Below are 26,195 nucleotides of genomic sequence, written 5' to 3'. Positions count from 1 at the left end.
TAGTCAACTGAGTAATACATTATCGGTAAAGCTCGAAATAACGTTTTAAATTTCCTACATTTCCATGGAGTTAGACCGCCATCTTGTGGTGATGATTGAGCAAGAGGAGACATTCTATTCCCTAGTCGTGCACTACTCACTAGAGCCTTTGAGGCTCGAAATGCCCCCCAAAAAGGACAGCAAGAACTAAAAAGGTCATTGTTTATTTTGGTTGCTCCTCACCAGTAGTTTCTGAACAGTCAGACAAAAAAAAAAAATACATACATTTTTTTTTAAACACAATTCATTTCATGGCCAGCCTACTATGTGCATACTTTAAGACTCCAACGACAATCTCTCCACCATTGTACTTAAGGTGTGTGTAGCCAACTGACTGTGGGGTTGCTGGACACCAGTGAGCAGAAATCTCAACAGAATTACCAACCAATTACCTAGCAGATATGAAAACAGAAGAGTTCATTAGACAGCTCTCTATTGATGATACATTTGGATGAATACTGGTCGCTACCGTCCCACTCCAGGCCCTGAAATACCCACAACACTCATATTGTCTCATTCAGGGAATATACATTATACACCTTTTCGTACATGTAAAATTAACAAAATAATAGTTAAAGTGCTTTCTACTGACTCAAAACACACAATCTCTTTACACGGCATATGTTTGAGACTTAAAATCAACTTTACTTTTCAGATGTCTGTTTTAGCAGAGCTCAGTGCACGAGGAGAAACAGAACATAAGACCTGACCATCGGATGGTTGGCTTGTGTGTGACCACATCTGTGTTCTATGTGATGACACACACACATCATATACACAACTTACAGTGGCATTCACAAGGTCATATACACAACTTACAGTGGCATTCACAAGGTCATATACACAACTTACAGTGGCATTCACAAGGTCATATACACAACTTACAGTGGCATTCACAAGGTCATATACACAACTTACAGTGGCATTCACAAGGTCAAAAAACTGTGGTGACAACAGCTGAAGTTTTTACCAAACATACAGAACCATCTGCCCACCAAACACCAAAACATTAAAGTTGAATTAATAATAAATTGGCACTGTTAAGAAGAAACTAAACAAAGTTGTTTGTTTTTTAAAAAACGAGTTGGTTTCATAGCTCGTAGATTAAGGTGCTTGTGTAAACATTGTTCCACTCTGACCTCACAGGTGGACCACCCAAACAGGGCCCACAGGCTCATAATGACATGATTGTGATTCAGATTGCCTTTAAAACAAACGGTATTAGGGTATAAACCAGGTTATTGGGAGGATACTTAGACCTGGGTTCAAAAACTATTTGCAATAATTTCAAATACATACCTTCGTTGGGCTTGCCAGGCAAAACAGAACCAACCGATTCGCAAAAGTCCACTCTAGGCAGGATAAAGGAAATGGTAAACGTATAAGAAATATTTCAAAAATGATTTGAACCCAGGTTTGAAGATACAAGTTGTTAGCAGAGCATTGCAGCTCTCCAGTATGCACTAGTTTGATCCAGATACAGTATGCACTAGTTTGATACAGTAGTCTGATCCAGATACAGTATGCACTAGTTTGATACAGTAGTCTGATCCAGATACAGTATGCACTAGTTTGATCCAGATACAGTAGTCTGATCCAGATACAGTATGCACTAGTTTGATCCAGATACAGTAGTCTGATCCAGATACAATATGCACTAGTTTGATACAGTAGTCTGATCCAGATACAGTATGCACTAGTTTGATCCAGATACAGTATGTACTAGTTTGATCCAGATACAGTATGCACTAGTTTGATACAGTAGTCTGATCCAGATACAGTATGCACTAGTTTGATACAGTAGTCTGATCCAGATACAGTATGCACTAGTTTGATCCAGATACAGTATGCACTAGTTTGATCCAGATACAGTATGCACTAGTTTGATCCAGATACAGTATGCACTAGTTTGATCCAGATACAGTATGCACTAGTTTGATCCAGATACAGAATGTACTAGTTTGATCCAGATACAGTATGCAGTAGTCTGATCCAGATACAGTAGTCTGATCCAGATACAGTATGCACTAGTTTGATCCAGATACAGTCTGGTGAGATAGAGAAGAACAGGCCTGAATGATGTTCTCAAATAACCACTTCCTATATTAGAGGACTTCTGTCCATTTCTTTCTTCCAGATATTCAACAGGAAAACACACAGACATATTTTGAGACCCTGAAAAAAAAAATGTTAATCATATGGTGAATCCTCTTTCTGCAGATAAATAAATACAGACAGAGTGACAGGTGCCCCACTGACAACATATACACTGGTTTTAAACTTCACCAACCTCCACCACATGCTTAGTTTGATTACACCTGGGGGAGAGGGAATGGGGGAGGGGGGGTCTGGTGAGACCTCTTCCTACTCTATACAACCAGTAGAAAAAGAGAAACAGTCAGAATGTTATCGTCGCTAGCAGTCTAAATGTACCATTCCATCCTTATCAACTGCCTAAACGTGTTCCCCCTTTGTCGTGTGAATCAGGTCTACGTAGACTGAGGAGTGAGTGTGCCAGTCTGTCTGTCCGGGTAACGTTGTGTCAACATTGTATTAACAACGCTCCGTCAGCATATCTTTGTGATGCCTGGCTATGTGCTGGCTCTTCTCCGAGGGCCTTCGGAAGCCTTTACAACAGTAGTCACAGCAGTGGGGGTATTCCTTGGTGTGGATCGAGATCACGTGGCGTTTGAATCCTGAAGCGTCCGGGCTGTTGTACTCGCAGTACTGACACTGGTACACCTTCCTCCCGCTGTGGGTCTTCATGTGTTTCTTCAGCTCCGTGGACTGGCGGAACCCTCGCCGGCAGCGTTTACACTTAAAGGGGAGGTCCTTGGTGTGAACGGAGAGGATGTGTCTGCTGAGGGTGAAAGGGTCAGAGGTCGTGAAGTTACAGTGCCTGCACTGGTGCACCTTGCTGCCCTTGTGCGTCTCTGAGTGTTTCTTCAGCTCAGAGGGCCGGTGGAAGCCCTTCTCACACACGTCACACTGGTGAGGGAAGTCTTTGGTGTGAACAGATATAATGTGTCGTTTTAGATCAGAGGAGTTGGTGCTCTTGTGTTCGCAGTGGGGACACTGGTGGGTCTTGTGGCCCTGCACCATCTCCGTGTGCCGCTGCAGCTCCCCTTCGTCAGCGTAGGCCTGGGGGCAGTGGCCACACTTGAAAGGCAGGTCGGCACCGTGCTTGCTCTTGATGTGAGTCTTTAGGTTGGACTGGTCTGCACAGCGAAAGTCACAGTGCGGGCAGCAGTACGGCTTCTCGCCCGTGTGGGTCCGCATGTGCTTCTTCAGCTCTGACGGGTGACGGAAGCCTTTAGTGCACTCCACGCACACGTGGGCGAAGTTCCTGCTGTGAACGGCCAATAGGTGGCGGTTGAGGAGCCCCTGCTCTGCAGTCTCATAGTCACAGTACTTACAGTGGTGCAGTTTGGACTCCTTGTCCCTCAGGATCAGCTTGTTAGACCCTAGCTGGCTGTCTTCGTGGTAACGCCGGGTGTACTCTGTGTACTCTGGGGTGGTCCTGTTGTATTCTGTGTACTCTGGGGTGGTCCTGTTGTATTCTGGGTACTCTGGGGTGGTCCTGTTGTATTCTGGGTACTCTGGGGTGGTCCTGTTGTATTCTGGGTAGTCTGGGGAAGAGGTTCTGTCTCTGTGATGGACCAGTAGCTTGTGGGACTCCAGGTGGTTGTGGAAGTTGACCTTCAAAAACAAAACAGAATATATTTATAGTGCATTTTACAGACATGTCACAAGAGCAACACACTTAACAGGGAGGAGTTACAACGTAATATTATAAAACGGGTTGTCTGGTTCCTGACTGGTTGATATGCAGGAGTTATGAGACAACAACTCACGCAAAATACCATGATGTATTAATCTCATAATTCCACTGTCCAGCAGACCAGGCAGGAAATTCATCAACTTAATTTCCCTCTGGGGGAAAAAAAAAACACACGATTTTTTCCATGCTACTATTTGGTTTGCAACAGTAGGGGGGGGGGGGGATCTCTCCCCTGCCAATAGGCTAGCTAGCCCAAGAATGAACCCAAAACTAATAATTCACCATGGAAACCATAAGCACTCAGAAATCCATGAATTCTATTTGACATTTATTGAATGATTATTTATTGAAGTGCTTGTCTCTCATCATCATTGACTCTCTGCTAGCTAGCTACATGCCAATAATTTGTTTAGCATAGCAAGGTCAAATGGAATAGCAACAGATAATGAATAGAATGATTAGCATTGACGACAGGGTCAAAACATAAGAAAATAACTCATGACCAGTACACTTGGGTAGAAACTTCAGAATGCAAAAACAAAATATACTCGTTAAAATAATATTTTTAATTCTAAAATGTCCGTCATATTTTAATGAATAAACATACAGTGGGGCAAAAACGTATTTAGTCAGCCACCAATTGTGCAAGTTCTCCCACTTAAAAAGATGAGAGGCTTGTAATGTTCATCATAGGTACACTTCAACTATGACAGACAAAATGAGAGAGAAAAAATCCAGAAAAATCACATTGTAGGATTTTTAATGAATTTATTAGCAAATTATGGTGGAAAATAAGTATTTGGTCACCTACAAACAAGCAAGATTTCTGGCTCTCACAGACCTGTAACTTCTTCTTTAAGAGTCTCCTCTGTCCTCCACTCGTTACCTGTATTAATGGCACCAGTTTGAACTTGTTATCAGTATAAAAGACACCTGTCCACAACCTCAAACAGTCACACTCCAAACTCCACTATGGCCAAGACCAAAAAGCTGTCAAAGGCCACCAGAAACAAAATTGTAGACCTGCACCAGGCTGGGAAGACTGAATCTGCAATAGGTAAGCAGCTTGGTTTGAAGAAATCAACTGTGGGAGCAAATATTAGGAAATGGAAGACATACAAGACCACTGATAAACTCCATCCATCTGGGGCTCCACGCAAGATCTCACCCCGTGGGGTCAAAATTATCACAAGAACGGTGAGCAAAAATCCCAGAACCACACGGGGGGACCTAGTGAATGACCTGCAGAGAGCTGGGACCAAAGTAACAAAGCCTACCATCAGTAACACACTATGCCGCCAGGGACTCAAATCCTGCAGTGCCAGACGTGTCCCCCTGCTTAACTTCTTGCGTCGAGCCATCCCGGATCCGGTATCGTGACTACAGCCTCAAGCTCATTACCATAACGCAACGTTAACTATTCATGAAAATCGCAAATGAAATGAAATTAATCTATTTGCTCTCAAGCTTAGCCTTTTGTTAACAACACTGTCATCTCAGATTTTCAAAATATGCTTCTCAACCATTGCAAAACAAGCATTTGTGTAACAGTATTCATGGCTAACGTACCATTTAGCGTTAGCATTCAGCATGCAACATTTTCCACAAAAACCATAAAAGCATTCAAATAAAATAATTTACCTTTGAAGAACTTCAGATGTTTTCAATGAGGAGACTGTTAGATTGCAAATGTTCTGTTTTTCCCCAAAATATTATTTGTGTCGACTAATCGCTCCGTTTTGTTCATCACGTTTGGGTAAGGAAAAAATAATAATAAGTCATTAAAACGCAAACTTTTTTCCAAATTAACTCCATAATATCGACAGAAACATAGCAAACCAATGTTTAGAATCAATCCTCAAGGTGTTTTTCACATATCTATCGACGATAACTGCCACGATGGATTTTTACTTTCTCTTCTGAAGAAATGGAATGCGCATGGACTTACAGATTACGCACACAGGACACCGGGCGGGACACCAGGTAAATGTAGTCTCTTATGGTCAATCTTCCAATGAGATGTATAATACTGTGGCGGGGTTGCAGTATCTGTTCTATGTTAGGACTAAGTTGCTTGGGCCGCAGAGAGGGGAGAGGTCAAGGTGTCATCATGTGTAAACATATCTTTTGCTCCACTGTGTCTGTGTGCCAGTCACTCCCTACTTTTCCCATCGGGGAGAGGAGGATGGCAGTGTCTGGAATCATTCTATGCTCCCTCTTTTGTTGCCCCTATCTTAACCTATAGCCTCACTCTCCTCTCCGTGAGCTTGTCCAGGATTGGTTGTATTTAGAATTGGTTGTATGACAATTTGATATATATCATAGGGTGGGGGTAATGTCTTGGTACCATTTTGTACCAAGGACGAAATAAGAGCTTTGTTTAGGAGACCAAACTGAACGATAATTTATAGCCAACTCTGTCTGGCTATGGGATACTCCTCTCTGAAGTAAAGTCTTTCTTTGTGTATGTTCCTAAGACCTGTGTTTTGTCATGTCGTCTAGGGGGGGTGGATCTTTGCTATAAAGGATCCCATTTGCCATTATGTTGGGACTCAACTTTTCGTTAGAGATACTGAACTGTTGAAAGTCAAAATGCTATTGCAAAAGTTTCATTATTATTAAAGGTGAAGATTAAGCATAACTCTGACTGGTGTGTGGTTTGCTCTCATGATTTGGTAAATAGAGGAAATTTCCACGACAAGATCTGCATGGAGAAATGGGCCAAAATACCAGCAACAGTGTGTGAAAACCTTGTGAAGACTTACAGAAAACGTTTGACCTCTGTCATTGCCAACAAAGGGTATATAACAAAGTATTGAGAAACTTTTGTTATTGACTAAATAATTATTTTCCACCATAATTTGCAAATAAATTAATAAAAAAATCCTACAATGTGATTTTCTGGATTTTTAGTCTGTCATAGTTGAAGTGTACTATGATGAAAATTACAGGCCTCTCTCATATTTTTAAGTGGGAGAACTTGCACAATTGGTGGCTGACTAAATACTTTTTTGCCCCACTGTATGTCTGCAAAGATTATACCAAAAGTTATAATGCCCTCGAACCTGGGAATTATCGAGGGACAACTCCCTCCAAGGCAGTAATCCTGGCCCTTGGCTTCGCCTTGGGCCTCAGAACAGCCCTTGTCTGATAATTCCCGGGTTCTCAGGCATTATTGCTTAAATAACATAAAAGAATAGAGAAAATAAAGGTGAGAAGAAAAGAGTAATAACAGATAAGGTCCAATGACGTGAACATCGGAGATATGAGAGACGACAGAGACCTTCTTGTTGGTGGTGAAGTCACAGTCGGTACACTGGTACTTCTTAAGGTGGTGGTCAGGATGGTTCTTCATGTGGCACTTGAGGAAGCCTTGTGACCTGAACTTCTTACCACAGATGTGACAGGGGTAGACGGTCAGGGGCATGCCGTCTGGACCGATGATCACAGCTGAGAGGAGACAGGGGGGAAATGTATTTAGCCTTTAATTATCCAGGTGAGCCAATTGAGAACGTATGACCACAGCTGACGAGACAGACAAAGAGCAGAGGTGCACAACATGGCCAAAAGTATGTGGACACAGCTTCAAATTAGTGGATTCATCTATTTCAGCCACACCCATTGCTGACAAGTGTATCAATTCAAGCACACAGCCAAGCAATCTCCATAGACAAACATTGGCAGTAGAACAGCCTTATTGAAGAGCTCAGTGACTTCCAACGTGGCACCATCGTAGGATGCCACCTTTCCGACAAGTAATTTTGTCCTGCTAGAGCTGCCCCGGTCAACTGGAAGTGCGGTTATTTTGAAATGGAAACATTTAGGAGCAACAATGGCTCAGTCGCGAATTGGTAGGCCACACAAGCTCACAGAATGGGACCGCCGAGTGCTGAAATGCAAAGATTTGGTCTGTCCTCGGTTGCAACACTTGCTACAGAGTTCCAAAATGTATGTTCCAAGATGGAGTAGTAGTCGGACGTGTGTTTTGTCTTGTCCCGTGTGTATGTAGTTGTGTTCCTAGTTTTTTCATATATTTGAATCTCACTTTTCATCTACATACAGAATATACTCTTCTATAACCCGCCTCACCCAATGTGGTACGGATCTGCTATTTTTATACTTTAGAACCGGAACCCCCTTCAGAAGCTAGCCAGCTAACTAGCTAGTAGTCAGTTAGCCACTGCTAGCGGCCTTCACTGTTAACTCGGACACCAGACAGCCTCAGCTCGATCAATACCTGCCAGTCTCAATATCAACCCAGAGCATATCGGACTGCTTTTTCTCTACCCCATCTCCGGATTCCTACCGCAAGCTAAGGAACATTACACCGGATCATCACAGCTAGCTAGCTGCAATCCGAGTGGCTACACCTGGCTAGTGCCTCTGTCCCGAAGCAAGCACCAGTTAGCCTTGAGGTAGCCTTGAGCTAGGCCCATCTCCCAGCTAGCCGTAGAGGTCTACCAGCTAATTCTTGGGCTACAATACCTCTTTTACCAATTGGCCTGGACCCTTTATTGCCGACAGAGCCCCGCCGATCCATCACGACATGATCGTCCGAGGTGGTTTCAACAGGCTTCTCCATTGCGACATCGTCAAAGGCCCATCTGCTGGCTATGGCCTGCTAGCCTTCTGAATCGCCGAGCCTCCAGCTCGCCTAGCGTAGTAGCGGCTACCGAACGGCTCCCTGACTCCCCTATTGTTGCTCATTGGACCCTATGACCACTTGGCTACACATGCCTCTCCCCAATGTCAATATGCCTTATCTACTGGTGTTTATGTTAGTTATTATTGTTTTATTTCACTGTAGAGTACCAGCCCCGCCCTAAATGCCTAAGATAGTTATTTTGTCGCACCCTCCATACATGCGGAGACCTCAACTGGCTTAACTGGTGCCGCCAGAGACGCAACCGCTCTCATCGTCACTCAATGCCTAGGTTTACCTCCACTGTACTCACATCCTTGTCTGTACATCATGCCCTGAATCTATTCTACCATGCCCAGAAATCTGCTTATTTTATGATCTGTCCCCCAACGCACTAGACGACCAGTTCTTATAGCCTTTAGCCGTACCCTTATCCTCTTCCTCCTCTGGTGATGTAGAGGTTAACCCAACCCTGTACCCCCCAGCTCCACAGCTATTCCCAAGGCGCTTTCATTTGTTGACTGCTGTAACCGTAAAAGCCTTAGTTCCATGCATGTTAACATCAGAAGCCTCCTCCCCAAGTTTGTTTTATTCACTGGTTTAGCATACTCCGCCAACCCTGATGTACTAGCCATGTCTGAATCCTGGCTTAGGAAGGCCACGAAAAATTCTGAAATTTCCATCCCCAACTACAACATTTTCCAACAAGATAGAACTGCAAAAGGGGGCAGAGTTGCAATCTACTGCAGAGATAGCCTGCAGAGTTCCGTCTTACTATCCAGGTCTGTGCCCAAACAATTCGAGCTTCTACTTTTAAAAATCCACCTTTCCAGAAATAAGTCTCTCACCGTCGCCTCTTGTTATAGACACCCCTCAGTTGTGCCGTGGACACCATATGTGAATTGATTGACCCCCCCCCATCTATCTTCAGAGTTCGTACTGTTAGGTGACCTAAACTGGGATATGCTTAACACCCCGGCCATACTACAATCTAAGCTAGATGCCCTCAATCTCACACAAATTATCAAAGAACCTATCAGGTACAACCCAAAATCCATAACCATGGGCACCGTCATAGATATCATCCTGACCATCTTGCCCTCCAAATACACCTCTGTTGTCTTCAACCAGGATCTCAGCGATAATTGCCTCATTGCCTGCATCCATAATGGGTCCGCAGTCAAACGACCACCCCTCATCACTGTCAAACAATCCCTAAAACACTTCAGAGAGCAGTCATTTCTAATTGAGCAGGCATTTCTAATTGACCTGGCCCATGTATCCTGGAAGGATATTGACCTCCTCCCGTCAGTAGAGGATGCCGGGTTGCTCTTTAAAAGTGCAGAATGTAGAACAGATATAGCCCTTGGTTCACCCCAGACTTGACTGCTCTTGACCAGCACAAAAACATCCTGTGGTGTACTGCATTAGCATCGAATAGCATCTGCGATATGCAACTTTTCAGGGAAGTCAGGAACTAATATACACAGTCAGTCAGGAAAGCTAAGGCTAGCTTTTTCAAACAGAAATTTGCATCCTGTAGCACTAATTCCAAAAGGTTTTGGGACATTGTAAAGTCCATGGAGAATAAGAGAACATCCTCCCAGCTGCCCACTGCACTGAGGCTAGGAAACACTCACCACCGATAAATCCACGATAATCGATCATTTCAATAATCAATTCTCGGGCTGACTCTTTTCTCTGTATATATCAATGATGTCGCTCTTGCTGCTGATGATTCCCTGATCCACCTCTACGCAGACGACACCATTCTGTATACATCTGTCCCTTCTCTGTACACTGTGTTAACTAACCTCCAAACAAGCTTCAATGCCATACAACACTCCTTCCGTGGCCTCCAACTGCTTTTCAAATGCAAGAAAAACTAAATGCATGCTCTTCAACCGATTGCTGCCCGCACCCGCCCGCCCGAATAGCATCACTACTCTGGATGGTTCTGACTTAGAATATGTGGACAACTACAAATACCTAGGTGTCTGGTTAGACTGTAAACTCTCCTTCCAGACTCACATTAAGTATCACCAATCCAAAATTAAATCTAGAATCGGCTTCCTATTTCGCAACAAAGCCTCTTTCACTCATGCTGCCAAACATACCCTCATAAAAATGACTATCCTACAGATCCTTGACTTCGGCGATGTCATTAACAAAATAGCCTCCAACACTCTACTCAACAAATTTGATGCAGTCTATCACAGTGTCATCCGTTTTGTCACCAAAGCCACATTTACTACCCACTACAGCTACCTGTATGCTGACGTTGGCTGGCCCTCGCAACATATTCGTTGCCAAGCCCACTACCTCCAGGTCATCTACAGTGCCTTGCGAAAGTATTCGGCCCCCTTGAACTTTGCGACCTTTTGCCACATTTCAGGCTTCAAACATAAAGATATAAAACTGTATTTTTTTGTGAAGAATCAACAACAAGTGGGACACAATCATGAAGTGGAACAACATTTATTGGATATTTCAAACTTTTTTAACAAATCAAAAACGGAAAAATTGGGCGTGCAAAATTATTCAGCCCCCTTAAGTTAATACTTTGTAGCGCCACCTTTTGCTGTGATTACTGTTGAAAGTGCTATTTATGTTTTGTGTTATTGACTGTACGTTTGTTTATCCCATGTCTGACTCTGTGTTGTTGTTTTTGTTGCACTGCTTTGCTTTATCTTGGCCAGGTCACAGTTGTAAATGAGAACTTGTTCTCAACTGGCCTCCCTGGTTAAATAAAAGGTGAAATAAAATAATAATAATAATAATAAAACTGCCTCTGGAAGCAACGTCAGCACAAGAACTGTTCGTTGGGAGCTTCATGTCCGAGCAGCCACACACATGCCTAAGATCACCATACGCAATGCCAAGCGTCGGAGCGGTGTAAAGCTCCCGCCATTGGACTCTGGAGCAGTGGAAACACGTTCTCTGGAGTGATGAATCACGCTTCATCATCTGGCAGTCCAACAAACTAATTTGGCGGATGCCAGGAGAACGCTACCATTGCCGTGCACAAAGCGAAGTCCATACAGAAATGGTTTGTCGAGATCCGTGTGGAAAAACTTGACTGGCCTGCACAGAGCCCTGACCTTAACCCCATCTAACACCTTTGGGATGAATTGGAACGTCGACTTAGAGCCAGGCCTAATCGCCCAGCATCAGTGCCCGATCTCACCAATGCTCGTGGTTGAATGAAAGCAAGTCCCCACAGCAATGTTCCAACATCTAGGAGAAAACCTTGCCAGACAAGTGGAGGCTGTTACAGCAGCAAAGGGGGGGGACCAACACCATATTAATGCCCATGATTTTAGAACGAGATGATTGTCTAACAGGTGTCCAAATACTTTTTTACCATGTAGTGTATATTACTGAGGAGCAGATCAAAACTCACAAGGTCTAAGAGCAGAATTTCAAGAAATAAAAAGGAAGCAACAGGGAATCTCCACCATGTTTTCAACCCTCTGATCATTTTATATATTAAGGAGACATAACTAGTTGTATGTTCTTTGAGCTCATGTCAGACGAACGGATAATGTAATGTCTGTCTGTACCGGTCTACTACTGCCGTAATAATTTAATGTCTGTCTGTACGGGTCTACCACTGCTATGATAATGTAATGTCTGGCACAGCCGTGATAATGTAATGTCTGGCACAGCCGTGATAATGTCATGTCTGGCACTGCCGTGATAATGTAATGTCTGTCTGTACGGGTCTACCACTGCCGTGATAATGTAATGTCTGGCACTGCGACGATAATGTAATGTCTGGCACTGCCGTGATAATGTAAAGTCTGGCACTGCCGTGATAATGTAATGTCTGTCTGTACGGGTCTACCACTGCCGTAATAATGTAATGTCTGGCACTGCCGTGATAATGTAATGTCTGGCACTGCGACGATAATGTAATGTCTGGCACTGCCGTGATAATGTAATGTCCGGCACTGCCGCGATAATGTAAAGTCTGGCACTGCCGTGATAATGTAATGTCCGGCACTGCCGCGATAATGTAATGTCCGGCACTGCCGTGATAATGCAATGTCAGGCACTGCCGCGATAATGCAATGTCTAGCACTGCCGCGATAATGCAATGCCTAGCACTGCCGCGATAATGTAATGCCCAGCACTGCCGTGATAATGTAATGTCCAGCACTGCCGTGATAATGTAATGTCCGGCACTGCCGTGATAATGTAGTGTCCGGCACTGCCGTGATAATGTAGTGTCTGGCACTGCCGTGATAATGTAGTGTCTGGCACTGCCGTGATAATGTAATGTCTGTACCGGTCTGGCACTGCCGTGATAATGTAGTGTCTGGCACTGCCGTGATAATGTAATGTCTAGCACTGCTGTGATAATGTAATGTCTGTACCGGTCTGGCACTGCCGTGTCTCGCCATTCCTCTTCTTCTTCTTGATCTTCTGTTTGAGGGCTCTGTTGGTACCCTGACCGTCTCTGATCTGAAGGTATGGCCTGGTCCCTCCATTCCTCACCATGTCCACACTGTTGTTATCTACATTTAAAACAGCAGGAGAAACAGACTTATCTACATATAAAACACATTAAACCCCACCCTCTTCAACATGTATATCAACAAATTGGCAAGGGCACTAGAACAGTCTGCAACATGCAGCCTCAACCTACATGAATTTGAAGTGAAATGTCTACCGTTTGCTGATGATCTGGTGCTTCTGTCCCCAACCAAGGACAGAAGCACAGATTCTGTCGGACCTGGGCCGTGACAGTGAATCTCAGTAAGACAAAAATAATGGTGTTCCAAAAAAAGTCCAGTTGCCAGGACCACAAATACAAATTCCATCTAGACACCGTTGACCTAGAGCACACAAACAACTATACATACCTCGGCCTAAACATCAGCGCCACAGGTAACTTCCACAAAGCTGTGAACGATCTGAGAGACAAGAAGGGCCTTCTATGCCATCAAAAGGAACATAAAATTCAACATACCATCTAGCTAAAAAAAATATGTCAAATCAGTTATAGAACCTATTGCCCTTTATGGTTGTGAAATCTGGGGTCCGCTCACCATCCAAGAATTCACAAAACGAGAGAACCACCAAATTGAGACTCTGCATGCAGAATTTTGCAAAAAATATCCTGTGGGTACAACGTAAAACACCAAATAATGCATGCAGAGCAGAATTAGGACGATACCCACTCATTATCAAAATGAACAAAAGAGCAGTTAAATTCTACAACCACCTAAAAGGAAGGGGACTCCCAAACCTTCCATTACAAAGCCATCACCTACAGAGAGATGAACCTGGAGACCAGCAACACAATTAGACCCAACCAAATCATGAGAAAACAAAAATAATTACTTGACACATTGGAAAGAATTTATAAAAAACTGAGCAAACTAGAATGCTATTTGGCCCTAAACAGAGAGTACACCGTGGCAGAATACCTGACCACTGTGACTGACCCAAACTTAAAGAAATCTTTGACTATGTACAGACTCAGTGAGCATAGCCTTGCTATTGAGAAAGGCTGCCGTAGGCAGACATGGCTCTCAAGAGAAGACGGGCTATGTGCACACTGCCCACAAAATGAGGTGGAAACTGAGCTGCACGTCCTAACCTCCTGCACTACCATATTAGAGACACATATTCCCTTCAGATAACAGACCTATAAAGAATTTGAAAACAAACCCAATTTGATCAACTCCCATATCTACTGGGTGAAATACCACCGTGTGCCATCACAAAGGCAACCCATATTTAGATGTATTTTCCCTTTTGTACTTTAACCATTTGCACATCGTTACAACACTGTATATAGCCATAATGACATCTAAAATCACCCATGTCATTATTGTTTATTTCACTTGAGTTTATTTTCTATTTCACTTGCTTTGGCAACATATATTCCCTATGCCAACAAAGCGGGTCTAGCACTGGGGCGGCAGGGTAGCCTAGTGGTTAGTGCGTTGGACTAGTAATCGGAAGGTTGTAAGTTCAAATCCCCGAGCTGACAAGCTTGTCGTTCTGCCCCTGAACAGGCAGTTAACCCACTGTTCCTAGGCCATCATTGAAAATAAGAATTTGTTCTTAGTGGAAGAACAGCATCTAGTAAAGATGAGGTCGAGCGTATTGCCTGCCTTGTGAGTAGGGGGGGAAGGTGAGATGGAGAGGTCAAAAGAGGAGAGGAGTGGAAAGAAGGAGGCAGAGAGGAATGAGTCAAAGGTAGACGTGGGGAGGTTAACTGACTTGCCTAGTTAAATAAAAGGTCAAATACATTTTAAAAGCCCTTTAAATTGAATTACACAGCAGGGGAGGAGAAAGACTTATGAACAAAAACAAAACAAATTTCTAAGATTTACAGTTCATAAGGAAATCTGTTAATTAATTAGGCCCTAATCTATGGATCACATGACTGGGAATACAGATATGCATATGTTGGTCACAGATACCTTAAAACAAAAAATGTAGGGCCTTGGATCACAAAACCAGTCAGTATCTTGTGGGACCACCATTTGCCTCATGCAGTGCGAAACATCTCCTTCACATAGAGTTGATCAGGCTGTCGATTGTGGCCTGTGGAATGTTGTCCCAGTCCTCTTCAATGGCTGTATGAAGTTGCTGGATACTGGGAATACGCTGTCGTATACGTCAATCCAGAGCATCCCAAACATGCTCAATGGGTGACATGTCTGGTGAGTGTGCAGGCCATGAAAGAACTGGGACACCTTCAGCTTCCAGGATTTGTGTACATATCCTTGTGACATGGGGACGTGTATCATCATGCTGAAACATCAGGGGATGGAGGCGGATAACGTAGACCTCCCGGAGACTGTTTCTGACAGTTTGTGCAGAATGGAGGCGGATAACGTAGACCTCCCGGAGACTGTTTCTGACAGTTTGTGCAGAATGGAGGCGGATAACGTAGACCTCCCGGAGACTGTTTCTGACAGTTTGTGCAGAATGGAGGCGGATAACGTAGACCTCCCGGAGACTGTTTCTGACAGTTTGTGCAGAATGGAGGCGGATAACGTAGACCTCCCGGAGACTGTTTCTGACAGTTTGTGCAGTCATTCTTCGGCTGTGCAAACCCACAGTTTCATCAGCTTGTCTGGGAGGCTCGTTTCAGACCATCTACAGGTGAAGAAGCCGGATGTGGATGTCCTGGCTGGCGTGGTTACACGTGGTCTGTGGTTTTGAGGTTGGTTAGACGTACTGTCAAATTCTCTAAAACAACGTTGGAGGTATGGTAGAGCAATTAACATTCATTTCTCTGGCAAAAACTCCAGTGGACATCACTGCAGTCAATTGCACTCTTCCTCAAAACTTGAGACATCTGTGGAATTGAGTTGTGTGACAAAACGGCATATTCTAGTGTGGCATTTTATTGGCCCCAGCACAAGGTGCACCTGTGTAATGATCATGCTGTTTAATCAGCTTCTTGATATGCCACACCTGTCAGGTAGATGGATTATCTTGGCGAAGGAGAAATGCTCACTAACAGGGACGTGGCTGTTCCACTGGATGTCATAAGGTGAAAGCACCAATTTGTAAGTCGCTCTGGATAAGAGCGTCTGCTAAATGACTTAAATGTAAATGTAAATGTAAAAAATGTGCGCACAAAGACATAAGCTATTTGTGCATATGGAAAATTTCAGGGATCTTTAAATTTCAGCTCATGAAACATGAGACCAGAAATAAGGGTTTAGCAAATACTAAAACAAGCACTACTCCTGAAAGGTCTGAGCGTGTACACGTTTTACTATACTGTGAGTACCACATAAGTCTTCACAATGATAGTAAACCAACTAAATTCAGCTGTTGGTCAACTGTTGGCCCCCAAACAGTCAACACCAGTATAGTAAGACTCAGGGCAACGGGGTTCAACGTCCACCATGAAACGAGAGATGAGAACCCCTGTGAATACCGGCCAAACTCGTATTTAGAAGTTATTCTCCTGTAACAAATTGTTTTCCCATTTCATTTCATTATTTATTTTTTTAAACCCAAGCTCTCTGTAGACTACTCTTACCCTCAGCCTACTATAACGAAGGCTGGTTCAACAGCAATTTGGCTGATTCAACAGATTTGATGATAGCATTACATTTTACATGGATTTATTGTTGTTGAAAAACAGATTCATTTGATTAAAATCAAACAAAAACAAGCAAACTTATTAGAATAATTCCGTGTCCTGGTTTAATGGTGAGAACGTCTGTGGCGCTCATGCAATGCACTTCCGGAAAAGTGTGACTGAGATTTGTAAGACGGTTCCAATATGTATAAAAAACATATTTGGAAGCAGTATAACAGGAGAGGGGACATTCTCCCTTTACATTGGATCTTTGTCCAGCTGCTGTAAACAGTTTGGATGGGCGTAAAACCAGAGCCTGCGTTGTTTAAAAATGATATGCCCACAGGAAGCAATTATGGTGCCTGTAAGTGTATTTAGACATTTAGCTTATTTTAAAAACATGTTTTCTTTAGAATTGTATTACAATTATTCACTCTTTTTAAGCCTAAAATAATAATAAATGTAATCATGCTTATTGGCAACGTTTGGCATGTCCATGCTCAGTCCTAATGCAATTCACTGTAGGCCTCGCCCCTATTTCAGTGCTGACAGGTTCGAGCAAACATATTCAGCAAAGACGGGAAAGGTGTTATTTTGTTTCTGTAAGCGGTTCTAACAAACTATAAAACAAACTAACATTGGAATTGATTCCAAGGCAATAAATAAAAGATAGTAAATACACAACCACATATTTAGCCATGGAGCATGTTACGATTGGCAAGTGAGGGGCCAAGCCTCGACAAAAGCCACAATTTGTTCATTCATCAAACCTATAGCACTACCTCCGGGGGCTTGGACTTACCATTGCGTTAGGTTTGTTAAAATAGAGCCCATAGTTGTCTGTGTTATATCCAGATGAAGGAACTGTTATTAATGAATATAAAACCAGTTGATCACACAAATCTTATTTCTTACCGTAGGCAGCAGCCCAGGAGACAGGGACTAACATCTTGCTGTTTGGAGAGTCATCTAGCTGGTTCTCCTGGACTGCAGAGGTGTCCTCCTCTCCTACAATCACCTCCATGTAGACCTGCTCTGCCATGTCTGACACATCTGTAAACACACAGACAGATTCAGTAACAACCCTTACCCTCCTCCTCAACAAACTACACCTGCTCAGCCACGTCGGCCAGGTCTGGAAAACAGAACGACACAGACATGTACAGAACATGCACAAACACTGTTGATTTGCACAACGCCATCTTCAAATCCTTCTGAACGGCACCTGTGAAAGCTATTTGTTGAAAAATAAAAAATAAAGAATGAACCTATCCAGGCGTGTTTGATCACATGACTGGACAGGTGAAATGAAGGGTTCCACTAACAAACCTTCACAGATGGAGTTATTTTTTTAAAGAGTGTTTACTCACTGATATCTTCCTCTGACTGGGCGTGGTCCTTCACAGCCATGTAGACCATCCTCTCCCCCCGGCCATGTCTGCCTCCTCCCCCAGACTCCGACCCAGCATGGTGGCCGTTATGGCAGTCACTTTCAGACACCACCTCGGTCCCACCTACAGACAGAGACAGTAACCACACTTCAATACACAGTTTAATGCTAGTAGAGTTTCACAGTGTTCAACAGACAGTTTAATGATAGTAGAGTTTCAGTGTTCAATAGACAGTTTAATGCTAGTAGAGTTTCACAGTGTTCAACAGACAGTTTAATGCTAGTAGAGTTTCAGTGTTCAACAGACAGTTTAATGCTAGTAGAGTTTCAGTGTTCAACAGACAGTTTAATGCTAGTAGAGTTTCAGTGTTCAACAGACAGTTTAATGCTAGTAGAGTTTCAGTGTTCAACAGACAGTTTAATGCTAGTAGAGTTTCACAGTGTTCAATAGACAGTTTAATGCTAGTAGAGTTTCACAGTGTTCAACAGACAGTTTAATGCTAGTAGAGTTTCAGTGTTCAACAGACAGTTTAATGCTAGTAGAGTTTCACAGTGTTCAACAGACAGTTTAATGCTAGTAGAGTTTCACAGTGTTCAACAGACAGTTTAATGCTAGTAGAGTTTCACAGTGTTCAATAGACAGTTTAATGCTAGTAGAGTTTCAGTGTTCAACAGACAGTTTAATGCTAGTAGAGTTTCACAGTGTTCAACAGACAGTTTAATGCTAGTAGAGTTTCAGTGTTCAATAGACAGTTTAATGCTAGTAGAGTTTCAGTGTTCAACAGAGTTTAATGCTAGTAGAGTTTCAGTGTTCAACAGACAGTTTAATGCTAGTAGAGTTTCACAGTGTTCAACAGACAGTTTAATGCTAGTAGAGTTTCAGTGTTCAATAGACAGTTTAATGCTAGTAGAGTTTCAGTGTTCAACAGAGTTTAATGCTAGTAGAGTTTCAGTGTTCAACAGACAGTTTAATGCTAGTAGAGTTTCACAGTGTTCAACAGACAGTTTAATGCTAGTAGAGTTTCAGTGTTCAATAGACAGTTTAATGCTAGTAGAGTTTCACAGTGTTTAATGGTCATATGTACAGGGTTGCAGGTGTGATTGTAGGGTACATTAAAAACCTTAGGCTTCGTGCCCCAACATGCAGGACTAGTGAATGAAATATAATAAAAATAGAAAAAAAATTGCGACAGCTGTGATGGAAACGGGAAGTTTTGGTACAATTTTATAGATGCTGACAGATAATTAGTTAATTATTCGACATGGTGGGATCGTTGTATGACGGTAAAATTAATTATGCGAGAAAACGCCTTTATGCGCAAATATTGATATATAATAACCATATTGAAGAATACTTGGAAGTCACGCAAGGATATGTTGTGTGGTCCTCCCAATACAACCGGGGAAACCGTGCAGCTTATTAGGCTACAGATGAAATAAGTTGTGATGCACTGTGACATTGATGGTCTTTTCAATAAAATATTGAGGGTCTTATTCTGGTGAGATGATGGCGCTTGACTGCTGTTTGACAAATAAACTACATCTGGCTCTTCTCCATAATAATGTCATTATGTAGACTAGCCTCCCCTCACTGTATCCGAGAGCTGTTGTACCCAGACCAGAGTAGACACATTTAAAACACAACAGTTTGTGACAAAACTATCAGTTTAGTTGAAAATGATGCAAACACAATGAACTTTTCATTTTTATTCCGTACATGAAAAAGTACATTTTGTGTTGCACTACGTCATCACACACTGATTTTATATACAAAAAGTACATTTTTGGGAAATAGCACTGGTGGGAAAATGCACATATTTTCTTATGCAGATTTTTAAATTATTTGCATAGAAATCTTTCACCAATTGGAAGGAAACCTAGCTAGTCACACACTAGCACACTTATGTTCTCTCTACTCGTCCAGGGAACACTTACCATCTAAACTATCATTTCCATGTATGTAGCTGATACTTCACGTTAGAAGATAATAGTTTGCCATTCAGAATATGAAAATTATGCTTTACTTTCCAAATGACACGTGGCTCTTGAAATGTTGGCCTCGTTGATGAAAGAATGGCGCTTTCAAGACAAGTGGGAACTCTGAAATAACCAAGGTCAAATCATGACGTCGGTAATCTTCAGGTCGGAAAGTTGGAGCTCTAGAAAGATGCCAGAGTTTCCGAGTTGGATGACCATTCAAACCGATTATTCCCCAGTCGGAGCTCAGTTTTTTCTGCGTTCCCAGTGGTCTTGAACGCACTGAAGTCAGAGAGTTCCCAGTTGTTTTGAACGAGATAGAAGTATCACTCACCTATCTCCACATCATCATCAGCCTCTGCTTTGAAGATGTAGACCTTGATGACCTCGGACCCCTCCTTGTTGGAGTCTTCATCATGCATCACCTCAGTAGTGATCTCTAGAGGAGTGTCTCCTCTGTCCAGCTTCTCACCAACGTCATCCACTGGATGGACGGACACACACACACACACACACACACTAAGATTACAGTAGTGATCTCTAGAGGAGTGTCTCCACTGTCCAGCTTCTCACCAACGTCATCCACTGGATGGACACAAATAACACATGACAGTAAGCTTTTACCCAGCAGCAGGGTAGGACAATACCAAGGACTTGGAAGGCAAAAATGATCAGAAGAGTTCATGAAATATGCTCTCAAAACAGACTTCAGAAATAGTCTACAAACAATCCTTCAGATATATTCTAGCCTATTAATTTGCAGCGGTTGTAAATATTGATTCAAATTAGGGCTGTCCCCAATTAGGCTGTTGGTCGACTGAGATGGTTTTAGGTCGAGCAGTAACACACTAATATATATATATATATATAGTAAATATATATATATATATATATAGTACCAGACAAAAGTTTGGACACCCCTACTCATTCAAGGATTTTTCTTTATTTTTTTACATTGTAGAATAGTGACGACATCAAAACTATGAAATAACACATATGGAATCATGTAGTAACCAAAAAAGGTGTTAAACAAATCTAAATATTTTATATATGATACTTCAAAGTAGCCACCCTTCGCCTTGATGACATCTTTGCACACTCTTGGCATTCTCTCAACCAGCTTCATGAGGTAGTCACCTGGAATGCTTTTCCAACAGTCTTGAAGGAGTGCCCACATATGCTGAACACTTGTTGGATGCTTTTTCTTCACTCTGCGGTCCAACTCATCCTAGACTCTAGACTGAAAGACAATTTATGCTTGATTCTAAAATGTGGTCGGTGGCTCATTGGCTCATCGGAGGCTCATTATCGAAGGTGTTTGGCAATTGCGTAGCCTCCAAAGGCCAAATCGAGCTCTGTACCACATAGTCAATGAGCCCCCTAAATTTTGTAACAATGAAGAATGGCTCTGAATAGCTCCGCATTGACATGATTGGTTGACGCTAGGGGGAAACGGTACACGCTGTATAAATACAAACTAATTTCCATGACAACAGCTCTGCACTGCTCCGCGAAGTGCAAGAAGTATGAATGCCCCGACTTCTGCGGAGGCCAAATCACGGTAAATGCAGACTTCGGCATTCTTCTCTCTACCGCCAATTTGTGCACATTCATTGTCTCATAACTTCATCGTGTGAATTGGTTGCGTTTGATTGTTAGTGTCTATCAATTCCCCTTTACATATATCACCACTAGTACATTTTACCCAGCATTCCTAATCTACAACGTTTGTTACTTTGGTTACGGTCATTTTATCCATTCAATATTATTCCAGTCTTCCTGTTGTCAGTGTCAGAGTGGACATGTTGTTTGCAGAGTGCACAACCTATACCTGGTACACTTGTGAGAAACAACTTTTGGTTTATTTAAATGTATTTACGAGTTCTGTCAAATTAGTCATTGTCTTTTGTTTGGAGCACCCCTGTCAAATGTTGAGTAAGGACACACACACACACACACACACACACACATGGAAGTAGGCCCATAGGCTACCTGTCATGCGCGCAAATGTAGACAAATGTGCCCATTTGGGGATCTGATAGTATTTCTGATTGGCTTAACACACCACCTGTGGAGCTTCTCAAAGTAATGTTTTCTTTACCTCAAACAGCAAGCAAACAAATTCTGTTTTTACATCCATTGAGAATGACAATAGTTCCTCAATGTATTTGAAAAGATCTTTCCAGCTCTCTCCCTTTTGATAACCACTCAGCGTGAAAGGGGAAAATGTGATTCTCTGATCCAGCGAAAACATCATAAAATATGTTTCTTATCAGTGCTCGACTTGAACTGTAATAGGTGACGGTACTCATTTTGGGTACTGGTACTGTTTACATTTAGGTGCAGGAGCTACAAAATACTTTTTAGCTAATGTTCTATAAGAGGAACAGGAGCTCAAGAGGTAGAACATTTGAGGTACCTGTTTTCAGCTCCGGTGAGCTCCTTCCCAAGTCAAGCACGGGTTCTTATCCCTCGTGTCTGTCCTGAGCTCACTGGCGGAAACTGAGGGCCCAGAATAATGTTATAAGTTCGATAGTGCTAGCTTCAGGCTGAACACAAGTTAATAGTTGATACAATGTTTCAAGTTTGTTGCAGACAGGCCATGTGTAGCCAATGTGATTCATAGGATTTTTTAAAGATGTTTTTAAATTAGGATATTTTCTACCTGCAGGCTGCAATGTTTTGATTTGTTTTTACATAGTTGGCAATGGAAGTAACGTTTTAGGTATGTATCATGTTCATTTAGAATGATATAATTTTTATCAACCACATGACACTGATTGAGATATGAAGACGTTATTGTTAATTCAATTAAACTTTCACGAAAATGTGAATAAGAAAGCCACAACTGTCACGTAGATCGGTAGAAATGTTAAGATAAATTGGCATTCCACATGAGAAAGTTTGCAGACTCTTCGTGTAGCCTATTACCGGAAACTTCAGGAGAGTAATGGCAGAAAGCCAGCAGGAGCGGGAGGAGGATAGTTGGGACAGGTTTTTTTCCTTCTGGTTATCTAGATCTCTGGCACCCTCTTAAGGCATCAAACCATAAACTTTAAGCATCAGACAAGCTCAAAGCACATATATGATTTTATTAAAACACATAGGCTGTGTCTATATGGAAAAATACATGTTTAATTTTTTTTACCAATCCATTGGTCGAAAGAAGGGACAGCCCTAATATTACTGATCATAGCAAATAATTCAATGAAATCAAGCCCCAGTCTGTTTCTAGGTGTAGTTGACTCACAGGAGATCATGAGGTAGTCCTCCTCATCAGTCTGCAGAGAGACAGCCTCCACGTCCACCGGCAGTTCCTCGTGGGCCTGGATCACTGTCTCCTCCTCCCCCACCAACACCTCCTGGTCCAAGCCCTCCAACACGTCCTCCTCCTCCTCCTCCTCCTGGTGCTCCACAAAAAGCTGGTCTGGCATGTGGTGGTGGTGGACTGAGCCCTGGATGAGGTCTGAGGTTAGAACATGGTGATGGTGAGAGTCTATTGCCTCCTCGATGGCCACTTCGGAACCCAGCAACTGTTCGTTTCCGATGTCAGGGCCTTCAATCACCTCAGTCTCTAGATATTCCTCTAGGACCTCTACCTCTGCTTCAAGGCCCTCGACTTCCACCTCCGCCTCCAGGGCCTCGACCTCCAGGCCTTCAACCACCTCTGTCTCGAGGCCCTCAACCATCTGTGTCTCTAGCTCCACCACCTCCGCTCCAAAGCCTTCAACTTCCGTCTCTAGGCCTTCCACCTCCACCTCTGTCTCGAGGCCCTGCACCTCCAGGCCGTGCTCCAGCAGGATGCCTTCGTCTGTCATGACGTCAGACAGGAGCATGCCCTCAGGCACAGACACCAAAATGTGATCCCCGTCGATGTGGGCCAGGCCCCTCATTCCTGCCACTGCACAGGGAAACAGTAAGAGGGGGAAGATTATTACAGGAATGTTTTTCCACTGCAGCCCTGGTTTGGCCTGAGGCATTTCCAGGCTTTCCTCTTTGTGGAAAAGCACCAAAAAAAGGTACAGCTACACAAGACTTTGCTGTAGTGTGTTCAGCATCTAACTTTGCATGAGGCATTGGGCTCTCAAGTGAAGGCTAATGAACCCAAAGTATACATTATCACAAGGCTATATTGACCTACCAAAGTCTTGCATGATCATGGTGTGAGGCATCTTTAACTCCTGTGTGTGTAGCTCCAGGATCCCTCCACCGTGGTCCATCTCTTTGATCTTAAAAAAAGCTTAAATACAATTATTCATGTTAGGCCTACACATCCTTTCAAGAGGTTCAATACTCTTTACACACTATGTGAATTCAGGAATGTCAGATGATTAGGGCCGGTATCCACAAAATATATCAGAGTAGGAGTGCTGAACTGGGATCAGTTTGGCTCTTAGATCATAATGAATAATATTATATGGACAGATCTTAGAGCAGCACTCCTACTCAGAGAAAGGCCCTGGATATTAATTACTGTCAGTGTGTATTACCTTCACATTTGATGACAATGCACTCTAAAATAAGAACAGTGTGTTGCTGGTGTTTCTTCCTTCCATTGGGAGGGAGAACCCTGCAAAGAATGGACAACAAACTGAGATAGATGCCACTGAAAACTGAAGTGTGGGAAAAAAACTGATGACATCACATATCCAGTAGATATCCTCTGCGTATGCTATTTTATGATAAGGATGCTGAAACTGCAGTATTCTAGCTACTGGCATTGCTGTGTCTGCCTTGACAAAATTAATGTCTGGAAAAATATGACCATATAGTTAATTGGTGCTACTGTGGAAACTGTTGATTGGTTAACACTTGTTGATGCCATTTGAGTCAGTCCTAGCTCATATGGAATATGACTGAATAATGAGATATTCGGTCATATTTCTATTATGCGACGGTCGAAAGAGACCTAGAACGGATAAATAACGGTTGTTTTTCCTGCTTCTCAAATGCAATGATTTGAGTTGTCCCACACACGCCCACCATTCATTGCCCAATTTCATGGCTGCCTGGATTATGCAACTGTAGGGCATGCTAGCGAGTACACGCTATTTAAAACAAAACAAATGAACAGAACCAACTAGTTAGTGTTACTAATTCCACCTGATTATCAAATGTTCGTGTTAACACTTGCAAACATCCACATTCATTGGGTGGCGGTGGCGTAGAGGGCTATATGTAGCGGGCTAGCTAGCTAATAACGAACTAAGCAAGCTTGTTCGGAGTTGTGCAGACGTTTTGCGGCAGATGTCGACATTTGGGGGGAAATTCCACAAACGCAACGTTGAGCAATACTGCAAAGAAAGAGATGGATATAACAATAATAAGTCATTGAGCAGGGTGTATAGTGCTTGGTGGCTGTTACTTACGGTATATTTATATATAAACCGTTGCGCCCACAACCGTACCTAGTTAGCCTCGATTCCGCCATTTTGGTTAGCTAGTTTGATAGCGTGTTTTAAAACTCCATAAAACCTCCATACATCAACGATTGGTGCTAAATGAACACCATGACACGCGATCGATACCACAAAATAAATACAATCGTCCTGTACATTCACAACATTGCTAGTAGCTAAACATTTATCGATGCATTTGTAATTGCGAAGGGACATTAGCTAGCTAGCCTAGCATGTTAGCTAGAGCATGCGGCATTATCAACCATGTTGTTTTTCAACGGGCTGTAGAAGGCCCGTAACGGCCGACTGGGCCCTAGTCATATATTTGATATGCAATTTCAATCGTTTCGAAATGTTTTACCTTATTATGGACTCCTTCAAATGGATCGTCGATATGTTTCCTTTCTCGGTTGTGTCTGTTATTGTTTGGGTTTATTTTTCGACACTAAGATAAATGCGGCCTGTACATTTGGATCCCCGGGCACTCTTTCCGAGGCCTGGGCCAATCACGTTGCTCGCTCGCAACGGAGGGCGGGAGGGCCAGACAATGCGTGGCCTCGTTTAGCGCCGATCCCTGTCTGTTTGCGTCACGCAGGCGAGAGCTTTGAGTACACATCGATATTGTCAAATTGACACAAAGATAATTTACTTACCTACTGATCAGGATTGTTACAGCAGTTGAAATAAGAATATACACGTGTGTTAGTTAATGTGTTTGATTATCGGGCAGGGTTCAACATTGGAGGACAGTTGTGCATTGAAGTTACTATTAATCATGTGCATACACTCATTCATGTTCCCTAATAAAGTTGTCCCCTACTCTGACAGCTACACATGTTGGAATAGACACATTGCCTTGTTCAATAGGATATAACAGTTGGATTATTCATAGGTTCTGAGTTATC

At 42.8% G+C, this 26,195-nt stretch overlaps 1 protein-coding gene across 2 annotated transcripts; it reads right to left on the bottom strand.

Moving 5' to 3' along the window:
- Window positions 1–187: 187 nt before the first annotated feature.
- On the bottom strand, window positions 188–25,865 carry LOC115124400 (zinc finger protein 711-like). Of its 2 annotated transcripts, none has more exons than XM_029653818.1 (10): window positions 25,652–25,865; window positions 24,382–24,461; window positions 24,033–24,131; window positions 23,142–23,792; window positions 20,226–20,375; window positions 17,895–18,038; window positions 17,440–17,577; window positions 12,842–12,982; window positions 7,104–7,270; window positions 188–3,738 (listed from the first exon to the last, which is right to left on the bottom strand). In XM_029653818.1, the coding sequence occupies exons 3-10, from the start codon at window positions 24,109–24,111 to the stop codon at window positions 2,593–2,595; spliced, it is 2,616 nt and encodes an 871-aa protein (XP_029509678.1). In that variant the 5' UTR covers window positions 24,112–24,131; window positions 24,382–24,461; window positions 25,652–25,865; the 3' UTR covers window positions 188–2,592. The 2 variants fall into 2 exon arrangements, with proteins under 2 accessions (XP_029509678.1, XP_029509679.1); XM_029653819.1 differs by having other exon boundaries at window positions 24,033–24,120.
- Window positions 25,866–26,195: the final 330 nt, after the last annotated feature.

The sequence above is a fragment of the Oncorhynchus nerka genome, linkage group LG6 (assembly GCF_034236695.1).
Source record: "Oncorhynchus nerka isolate Pitt River linkage group LG6, Oner_Uvic_2.0, whole genome shotgun sequence".
Taxonomy (NCBI): domain Eukaryota; kingdom Metazoa; phylum Chordata; class Actinopteri; order Salmoniformes; family Salmonidae; genus Oncorhynchus; species Oncorhynchus nerka.
This window is presented reverse-complemented; position numbering and strand designations above follow the sequence as displayed.

What these genes read in the sequence shown, in the direction of transcription:
- LOC115124400 (XM_029653818.1), bottom strand. Translation starts at nt 24,111, where the DNA reads ATGGACCACGGTGGAGGGATCCTGGAGCTACACACACAGGAGTTAAAG. An exon ending in GGACTACCTCATGATCTCCT is followed by an intron (nt 20,376 to 23,141) that starts GTGAGTCAACTA and finishes CCGTCCATCCAG; the next exon opens with TGGATGACGTTGGTGAGAAG. An exon ending in ACTTCACCACCAACAAGAAG is followed by an intron (nt 3,739 to 7,103) that starts GTCTCTGTCGTC and finishes TTGTTTTTGAAG; the next exon opens with GTCAACTTCCACAACCACCT.